Source organism: Callionymus lyra, chromosome 6 (assembly GCF_982586985.1).
Source record: "Callionymus lyra chromosome 6, fCalLyr1.hap1.1, whole genome shotgun sequence".
Taxonomy (NCBI): domain Eukaryota; kingdom Metazoa; phylum Chordata; class Actinopteri; order Syngnathiformes; family Callionymidae; genus Callionymus; species Callionymus lyra.
This window is the reverse complement of record NC_141823.1, coordinates 2,587,124-2,598,202: the sequence shown is the minus strand read 5'-3', so window position 1 is coordinate 2,598,202 and position 11,079 is coordinate 2,587,124. Positions and strand designations below refer to the sequence as shown.

At 40.6% G+C, this 11,079-nt stretch overlaps 1 protein-coding gene across 1 annotated transcript in view; it reads right to left on the bottom strand.

The window, feature by feature from the left end:
- Nucleotides 1-5,714: 5,714 nt before the first annotated feature.
- Nucleotides 5,715-11,079, bottom strand: part of adamts18 (ADAM metallopeptidase with thrombospondin type 1 motif, 18) — a 53,569-nt gene continuing 48,204 nt past the window's right edge. Inside the window, exons 20-24 of the mRNA XM_087793127.1 lie at nt 8,634-8,828; nt 7,307-7,377; nt 7,073-7,235; nt 6,797-7,010; nt 5,715-5,824 (exon numbers count right to left, since the gene is read on the bottom strand). Coding sequence (XP_087649253.1) covers nt 5,715-5,824; nt 6,797-7,010; nt 7,073-7,235; nt 7,307-7,377; nt 8,634-8,828 — 753 coding nt within the window. The remainder of the gene's footprint in view (nt 5,825-6,796; nt 7,011-7,072; nt 7,236-7,306; nt 7,378-8,633; nt 8,829-11,079) is intronic.

Sequence of the window (11,079 nt, the reverse complement as noted above, 5' to 3'; positions counted from 1 at the left end):
AACCTTCAGGACGTGTTTGCTCGAAACACATTCATGTGTTGACTTTAGGATCTGATGCGAAGAAGAGAGCGACGCCATCTCCGGGACAACACTGCCCTCCAGCGGATGGCGGCGGGACTGACGCTCCTGCTCATGAGTTTTGTCAACTTTGAAATGTGTTTTTGGACGAGACCACGTGATGTCAGGGGAGCGTGAGTCCGTCTGCATGTGTGTGTAAAGCCGTGATTTATTGTGTTAATTAAGTTTTTTTTAACTGAATTTAAAGTCCCATCAATTGTTTCTTTTACATGTTCGACCATCAAGGTGGAAAATGAACTTATACGAACTTTTCAGAAGAAGAAGGTGATTTCTGGCTTTGATGATCCTTCAGTTTCTTATCTTAGGGGCCTTCATAGTACTTTTTCACAAAATATTGAGGGTTGTGTGTATTTTACGAGCTTGTAACTCAGTTAAACAAATGTTCTGAAGTCCTTAAAAGACACTTAATCAGGTTTATTTTATGGTTGTGTTTACAAACAATATTTTCATTTATCATTGATTCGATGTCACAACATGATCTGCATCATGTCGGTTTGTGTCGTTTACACTATTGTAACAGTTTATTTAGTGTCTAAACCAGAAGGATGTGTCTCGCCTGCAGTTCATACTAAACTCTGCAGCCAGAATTCTGAGCGGCTCTAGTAGAAGAACTCACATTTCTCCTTCAAACTCTTCACTGGCTGCTCTAGTAGAATAACTCACATTTCTCCTTCAAACTCTTCACTGGCTGCTCTAGTAGACGTATCTAGCTACCTACCTACCTACCTACGTATCTAGCTACCTACCTACCTACCTACGTATCTAGCTACCTACCTACCTACCTACATACTTACATACCTACCTACCTACTTACCTACCTACCTACCTACCTACCTACCTACCTACCAACCTACCTACCTACCTACCTACCTACCTACCTACCTACCTACCTACCTACCTACCTACGTACCTACCTACGTATCTAGCTACCTACCTACCTACCTACGTATCTAGCTACCTACCTACCTACCTACATACTTACATACCTACCTACCTACTTACCTACCTACCTACCTACCTACCTACCTACCTACCTACCTACCTACCTACCTACCTACCTACCTACCTACCTACCTACCTACCTACCTACCTACCTACCTACCTACCTACCTACCTACCTACCTACCTACCTACCTACCTACCTACCTACCTACCTACGTATCTAGCTACCTACCTACCTACCTACATACCTACCTACCTACCTACCTAACTACCTACCTACCTACCTACCTACCTACCTACCTACGTATCTAGCTACCTACCTACCTACCTACATACCTACCTACCTACCTACCTAACTACCTACCTACCTATATACCTACCTACCTACCTACGTATCTAGCTACCTACCTACCTACCTACATACCTACCTACCTACCTACCTAACTACCTACCTACCTACATACCTACCTACCTACTTACCTACCTACCTACCTACCTACCTACCTACCTACCTACCTACCTACCTAGCTACTTACCTACCTACGTATCTAGCTACCTACCTACCTACCTACATACTTACATACCTACCTACCTACTTACCTACCTACCTACCTACCTACCTACCTACCTACCTACCTACCTACCTACCTACCTACGTATCTAGCTACCTACCTACCTACCTACCTACCTACCTACCTACCTACGTATCTAGCTACCTACCTACCTACCTACATACCTACCTACCTACCTACCTAACTACCTACCTACCTATATACCTACCTACCTACCTACGTATCTAGCTACCTACCTACCTACCTACATACCTACATACCTACCTACCTACTTACCTACCTACCTACCTACCTACCTACCTACCTACCTACCTACCTAACTACCTACATACCTACCTACCTAACTACCTACCTAACTACCTACCTACCTACATACCTACCTATGTACCTACCTACCTACCTACCTACCTACCTACCTACCTACCTACCTACCTACCTACCTATCTACCTACCTACCTACCTACCTACCTACCTATCTACCTACCTACCTACCTACCTACCTACCTACCTACCTACCTACCTACCTACCTACCTACCTACCTACGTATCTAGCTACCTACCTACCTACCTACATACCTACCTACCTACCTACCTAACTACCTACCTACCTATATACCTACCTACCTACCTACGTATCTAGCTACCTACCTACCTACCTACATACCTACATACCTACCTACCTACTTACCTACCTACCTACCTACCTACCTACCTACCTACCTACCTACCTAGCTACTTACCTACCTACGTATCTAGCTACCTACCTACCTACCTACATACTTACATACCTACCTACCTACTTACCTACCTACCTATCCAACCTACCTACCTACCTACCTACGTATCTAGCTACCTACCTACCTACCTACCTACCTACCTACCTACGTATCTAGCTACCTACCTACCTACCTACATACCTACCTACCTACCTACCTAACTACCTACCTACCTATATACCTACCTACCTACCTACGTATCTAGCTACCTACCTACCTACCTACATACCTACATACCTACCTACCTACTTACCTACCTACCTACCTACCTACCTACCTACCTACCTAACTACCTACATACCTACCTACCTAACTACCTACCTAACTACCTACCTACCTACATACCTACCTATGTACCTACCTACCTACCTACCTACCTACCTACCTACCTACCTACCTACCTACCTACCTATATACCTACATACCTACCTACCTACCTACCTACCTACCTACCTACCTACCTACCTATATACCTACATACCTACATACCTACCTACCTACTTACCTACCTACCTAACTATCTACCTACATATTTAATTATTTTAATGTTAAGTTATTCCTAAAAATAATGACAACAAATTTAAACGTATAAAAAAAACGCCACAACACTGAATGAAAAGGATGTTTATTTTCTTCAGTGTTCGTACAAGTGTGTTTGAACATCTGCTCTGAGCCTTAAAGTGATGCTAAGAGCTCGTCGAGGCTATAAAAACAATCGTACGATGCATAATGCAGCGTAAAGAGTCGTTACGTCGCACATAAGTAACTGGAATAAATGCCTTCACTAGATAAAGGAAGAGAGCGAAGGTCTGCAGGCGCCGCAGTCGCAACACAGTAAGGTTTCAATAATATCAACATAAATGTTTGATTTTTCTTCTAACCGCACATTAATCGACTCCATCGTTAACAGATCAAGAAACACTCGTAACTTGTAACAACATCTGAAGTTCACGTCTATTGTTACAACAGTGGAAAACGTGTCTTTCTTTTCGTTCTAGTTTCACTCCATTCGTTCCAAACGTCTCTTTGAAAACGACTGAAAAGCTTCGACCGGGTCAGTTTGACCCCGGCGACCTGCGAACAGACCCGCCGCACATGCACTCCTCGGACCCTCGGGCGCTCGTTTCCCGGAGGTTTTTGGCGAGTTAACCGGCGGCTGCAGAATCGATGTCTCCATCGGTGGGAGGAGAGGAGGATGAGGAGGAAGATGGACGAGCGAGAACACGGCGCTCGATAACCGTCCTCGCCAGCAGGAGAAAATAGGTTAAGTAAAAGCTTTGTACTCGACGGGTCTGAGGCCAGATGCCAGAGTCTTGACAGACAGATGGAGGGGAGACCAGTCCTGACGGGGGTTGTTGAGCCAGACCTCCTGTGAACGTGAGCCGTGGATCCTTCACGATGTACGATGAACCTGACGTCACACTTCATACTCAAGGATTCTCCACGACCTTTGACCTGCTTTCTATTAGGGCTGATGAGGTTTGAAACAATATCTTGATGATGTTATGACACTTTTCAATCTCACACACACACCTACACACACACACCTACACACACACACGCACACACACACACACACACTGTAATGATGAGCTGTCAGGTGTCGGGGGTCCCTGAGGGGTCAACATCAGGGGACAGCGAGTGACCGGTCGGCAGTGAAAGATGGACACTGAGTACAAAACAGTGCAGAGTCGAAGACATCGATCTCTGGCCTGGTGCGCCGGGGTAAGAGGCACGAGAAGGTGAAGAGAGTTGTTGAAAGACTTTTATAATGTTGAACCTTTGATGCTTGTCTTCATGTCTTCAGGGAAGTTTTACTGTTTCGTTTCTTTAGCTTCAAACCAACAGTGTTTTAATGGAACACATAGAAATACTTTTGAGTATTACTTCTGAGTATTACTTCTGATTATTACTGTCAACTATTACTGTTGATTATTACTAGTGATTATTACTGTTGATTATTACTGTCAATTATTACTGTTGATTATTACTAGTGATTATTACTGTTGATTATTACTGTTGATTATTACTGTCAATTATTACTGTTGATTATTACTGTTGGTTATTACTGTTGGTTATTACTGTTGATTATTACTGTTGATTATTACAGTTGATTATTATTATATATAATAATTTATTATTTATTATATATGTTATATTCAAATCATTTTATAGACATAGTTGTACGTGGCCAGCGAGAGCTAAAATTTGATTTAAAATGATGTCAACATAGATGTTATGACCATGAAACCAAACCAAAAGCAAAGATAGTTACACGATAATTAAAAAAACATACATATTGATACTTAAATTCACTCTTAAGGTCTCGCTGGTTAACAGAAGTTACACTAGTTTGGCTCCTGACTTTGACAGTGATTTATATTTGACACCACGGCTCTAAAGGACCTGATGGACTAGAGACTCTAGTCCAAGTCTTTATTTATACTTCCTCATGAAAGTGAAAGTAGATCTGATATTTGACTCTCCACTGACATTAGACCCGCTGCCACAGATGGACCTCATTTTAAAGATGATCTGAAGAGATGAACTGCTGGAGTAGAAGATGAAACTTGAGAAGCTACTGTATGTCGTCCAGGAGACGCTCAGAGTAGAGCTTCTATATAGTAGAGTTGAGTCTCGGTGTGGGAGGAGGTCCAGGGGCAGATCCAGGAGCTTGACCCTCGTTTTATTCCACAGGTGTGGGGGCAGCAGCCAACTTCAAGAGGCCCAGACACTCGACTTCTTGCTTCGATCAAAAGGAAATACACAAATAAAAAATATAATTAAATAATATAAATATAAAAAATATAAATAAAATTTAAATAAAATATAAAAAATATAAACTATAAATAGAATAATATGAATACATAAATATATTAATAGAATATAATAAATATAGAATTGTACAAACAATTTCTGAAACAAACTTCTACAACAATTGATCAAATAAATGATCTTAATTAAAAATCATGGAAAACTGAAAACTTTTCACTTAAATTTTGTATATTTTTTGATAAAAAATGAATTAAAACTGGACTTTAACTGGTTTTAAATCCTGGTAAATGAAGTTTTTCTGGTGGAAGCTGAAGAAACTGGACTCAGACGACATCAGTAAACTTTGTTATTTCATGATCACATGATTGACACGTCAGGGAAGAGTTTGGGTCGCTGAAGTCTCTTGGTTCTGGTCCGGCAGCAGAAGTCCAGCAACAACCGAAAATAAATTAAGAACAGTCTGCGAATGTACAAGTGAACGCCTGAAGGTTCTGAAGGTTCTGAAGGTTCTGAAGGTTCTGAAGGTTCTGAAGGTTCTGAAGGTTCTGAAGGTTCTGAAGGTCCGGTGGGTTCACGTCCTCCTGCCGGAGCAGGACAGGCAGCACTGCTGACCGTAGAACTTGTGGCTGCAGACGCCGTGTTGAGGGACCAGGTGGCACCAGCTGAACAGGTCCAGACAGGCTGGCGGCACAGAGACAGAACCAGGTCACAGGAGGGTCTCCCGGAGGAACGGGCCAGCACCAGAACCACCAGATGTCAGATGATGTTTATTCAGAATCTTTCATTATTATTATATTATATGTTATATTATTGAAATGTTTATTTTAAAGTATTGTTTTTATTTTATTCAATAATTGAATTGAATCATTTCTATAATGACTTTTAATGTCATTTAAAACAAATATTATTTACAATTTAATTATTTTTACACATAGTTTGATTTTCTAATGTCAATAATAATTCAAAAATACATTTAAAAAATATAATTCTTTTTTTTAATTTGTAGTCAATTCAATAATTAAATGTTGTTATAATAGAGTCTCCAGACTAAACCAACAGAGCTCAGAGCTACTGATCAAACTTTCAGCCAATCATGTGACGCGCAGACGATCATGTGACGACGTAGAATTACGACATGATCAACTCATCATGATTTTTTTAAAGCACTAATAACATTTCAGTTATTTGCAATTAACGGTCGTTTTGAAGATTGTTGTGAAAGTGAAGCAACAGCTCAGTGTTCGATTGGACGAGTCTGGTGAGATAAAGATATTTATATTTATATATTTATATATTGAAGTTAAAAAATAATATGTTTTACTTTTCAATAATTGGAATTACACGATAAAACTGTACGGAAAAAAAGATTAATTCATTCAGAAAATGTTGAAATTGGTAGTCAATTAAAAAAACAACATATATATACATATTTATTTAACCTTTAAATGTCAATAAATAACTACATTTAACGAAATAATGTAACATTTCAATAAAAAATATAGAAGAATGAAATAAAAATATCAAATGTTTTATTTTGAAATGATTGTAATTACAATTCAATGACGATAATTCAAAGTTTGGACGTTTGAAAAGTTATGTTCGACCTTCAAGGTTCTGATGGTTCCTTGAACATGAAGAATCCAAGTCATTTACCTTTAGAAGTGTCTGCGGCGCTGTTGACCCGGTTGCTGGCCGGGTTTGCAGGAGCAGCAGCAGGGACAGCAGGGGGCGCTGGAGAGCAGAAGTGGGTGTTGCAGGCCCGCGAGGAGACGGGCCTCTGGTGGAGCAGGCAGCCGGAGGAGGGCCGACCCTGACGGAGACACTGGATGGACCTGGTCTGGACGCCGCCGCCGCAGGACACGGAGCACTGGACGAGACACGGAGGTCACCGGGAGGTTCTGACCCGGCTCCGGATCCGATCGGACCTACCTGTTGCCACGGAGACGAGTACCAGCCGAAGAGGACGGGGTTGAAGAAGGTTCTCGGAGTGACCCGGGCCAGGTCCGGACAGGGAGTCTGGTTGCAGGTCTGCTGCAGGTCCACGGGAGGTTTGGCCACGTTCCTGCAGCGCCTGGCCGGGAACTCCTGGTACCTGAGAGGGTTCTGGAGTGAGTGGGCCGGAGAGAACACACGGAGCTGCTGACCACTGCGAGACCGTCTTACCCGCCCTGATGGTCCCTCTCTCCACAGAACAGGTCCCTCGTCTGGACCCCCGAGCCACAGGACCGCGAGCACTGTAGACAACAGAGGAGACAAGTCTCAACAGTTGTGTAGTGAAGACACCGTATCATGATACAGTTGTGTAGTGAAGACACTGTATCATGATACAGTTGTGTAGTGAAGACACGGTATCATGATACAGTTGTGTAGTGAAGACACTGTATCATGATCCAGTTGTGTAGTGAAGACACTGTAACATGATACACTTGTGTAGTGAAGACACTGTAACATGATACAGTTGTGTATTGAAGACACCGTATCATGAAACAGTTTTGCAGTGAAGACACTGTATCATGATACAGTTGTGTAGTGAAGACACTGTATCATGATACAGTTGTGTAGTGAAGACACCGTATCATGATACAGTTGTGTAGTGAAGACACTGTAACATGATACAGTTGTGTAGTGAAGACACCGTATCATGAAACAGTTTTGCAGTGAAGACACTGTATCATGATACAGTTGTGTAGTGAAGACACGTTGTTATGATACAGTTGTGTAGTGAAGACAATGTATCATGATACAGTTGTGTAGTGAAGACACTGTATCATGATACAGTTGTGTAGTGAAGACACCGTATCATGATACAGTTGTGTAGTGAAGACACTTTGTTATGATACAGTTGTGTAGTGAAGACAATGTATCATGATACAGTTGTGTAGTGAAGACACCGTATCATGAAACAGTTTTGCAGTGAAGACACTGTATCATGATACAGTTGTGCAGTGAAGACACTGTATCATGATACAGTTGTGTAGTGAAGAAACTGTATCATGATACAGTTGTGTAGTGAAGACACTTTGTTATGATACAGTTGTGTAGTGAAGACAATGTATCATGATACAGTTGTGTAGTGAAGACACTGTATCATGATACAGTTGTGTAGTGAAGACACCGTATCATGAAACAGTTTTGCAGTGAAGACACTGTATCATGATACAGTTGTGGAGTGAAGAAACTGTATCATGATACAGTTGTGTAGTGAAGACACTTTGTTATGATACAGTTGTGTAGTGAAGACAATGTATCATGATACAGTTGTGTAGTGAAGACACTGTATCATGATACAGTTGTGTAGTGAAGACACTGTATCATGATACAGTTGTGTAGTGAAGACACTGTATCATGATACAGTTGTGTAGTGAAGACACTGTATCATGATACAGTTGTGTAGTGAAGAGACTGTAACATGATACAGTTGTGTAGTGAAGACACTGTATCATGATACAGTTGTAGTGAAGACAAGTGTCAGCAGGTGTCGCTCTCTCACCAGGCTCCAGGCTGCAGGGATCCACATCAGGCGCTCATTCTTCGGGCAGCGCCGCAGAACACACGCCTCCTGGGCTTTGGGTCGGTGGTGCTGCCTGCACATGCTGTCCGGCACCACGGCCGCCCGGACCCCCGGGTCGCTGCTGCTGCAGAACACCGTCCTCTTCCTCAGGCCGCGACCACACGTCTTGGAGCACTGACACACAGGAGGTCAAGTTCAGGTCAGTTGGGCTTTTTTTTGAGGATCGTGGGTCTTTTTTGGTCCTTGTTACAGTTATTACTGGACTTTATTAGATTAATGAAGAATCAATGAAGTGTGTGCAAGACTTTTTAGTGTGTTGTTTGTTTATTTAAGAAGGTGTTAAAAAAAGTGTATTTAAAGAAGATGGGTATCACGATACAAGGATATGATATATATCCTGTAGTGTAGTAACAAGTATATATGTGAAGTATTGTCCAGTACTTGACTCTGGTGTTGTGATAGTGTAGTAACAAGTATATATGTGTAGTATTGTCCAGTACTTGACTCTGGTGTTGTGATAGTGTAGTAACAAGTATATATGTGTAGTATTGTCCAGTACTTGACTCTGGTGTTGTGATAGTGTAGTAACAAGTATATATGTGTAGTATTGTCCAGTACTTGACTCTGGTGTTGTGATAGTGTAGTAACAAGTATATATGTGTAGTATTGTCCAGTACTTGACTCTGGTGTTGTGATAGTGTAGTAACAAGTATATATGTGTAGTATTGTCCAGTACTTGACTCTGGTGTTGTGATAGTGTAGTAACAAGTATATATGTGTAGTATTGTCCAGTACTTGACTCTGGTGTTGTGATAGTGTAGTAACAAGTATATATGTGTAGTATTGTCCAGTACTTGACTCTGGTGTTGTGATAGTGTAGTAACAAGTATATATGTGTAGTATTGTCCAGTACTTGACTCTGGTGTTGTGATAGTGTAGTAACAAGTATATATGTGAAGTATTGTTGAGTACTTGACTCTGGTGTTGTGATAGTGTAGTAACAAGTATATATGTGTAGTATTGTTGAGTACTTGACTCTGGTGTTGTGATAGTGTAGTAACAAGTATATATGTGTAGTATTGTCCAGTACTTGACTCTGGTGTTGTGATAGTGTAGTAACAAGTATATATGTGTAGTATTGTTGAGTACTTGACTCTGGTGTTGTGATAGTGTAGTAACAAGTATATATGTGAAGTATTGTTGAGTACTTGACTCTGGTGTTGTGATAGTGTAGTAACAAGTATATATGTGTAGTATTGTTGAGTACTTGACTCTGGTGTTGTGATAGTGTAGTAACAAGGATATATGTGTAGTATTGTCCAGTACTTGACTCTGGTGTTGTGATAGTGTAGTAACAAGTATATATGTGTAGTATTGTTGAGTACTTGACTCTGGTGTTGTGATAGTATAGTAACAAGGATATATGTGTAGTATTGTCCAGTACTTGACTCTGGTGTTGTGATAGTGTAGTAACAAGTATATATGTGTAGTATTGTTGAGTACTTGACTCTGGTGTTGTGATAGTGTAGTAACAAGTATATATGTGTAGTATTGTTGAGTACTTGACTCTGGTGTTGTGATAGTGTAGTAACAAGTATATATGTGAAGTATTGTTGAGTACTTGACTCTGGTGTTGTGATAGTGTAGTAACAAGTATATATGTGTAGTATTGTTGAGTACTTGACTCTGGTGTTGTGATAGTGTAGTAACAAGGATATATGTGTAGTATTGTCCAGTACTTGACTCTGGTGTTGTGATAGTGTAGTAACAAGTATAAATGTGTAGTATTGTCCAGTACTTGACTCTGGTGTTGTGATAATGTAGTAACAAGTATATATGTGTAGTATTGTCCAGTACTTGACTCTGGTGTTGTGATAGTGTAGTAACAAGTATATATGTGTAGTATTGTCCAGTACTTGACTCTGGTGTTGTGATAGTGTAGTAACAAGTATATATATGTAGTATTGTCCAGTACTTGACTCTGGTGTTGTCATAGTATAGTAACAAGGATATATGTGTAGTATTGTCCAGTACTTGACTCTGGTGTTGTGATACTGTAGTAACAAGTATATATGTGTAGTATTGTTGAGTACTTGACTCTGGTGTTGTGATAGTGTAGTAACAAGGATATATGTGTAGTATTGTCCAGTACTTGACTCTGGTGTTGTGATAGTGTAGTAACAAGTATATATGTGTAGTATTGTTGAGTACTTGACTCTGGTGTTGTGATAGTGTAGTAACAAGGATATATGTGTAGTATTGTCCAGTACTTGACTCTGGTGTTGTGATAGTGCAGTAACAAGTATATATGTGTAGTATTGTCCAGTACTTGACTCTGGTGTTGTGATAGTGTAGTAACAAGTATATATGTGTAGTATTGTTGAGTACTTGACTCTGGTGTTGTGATAGTGTAGTAACAAGGATA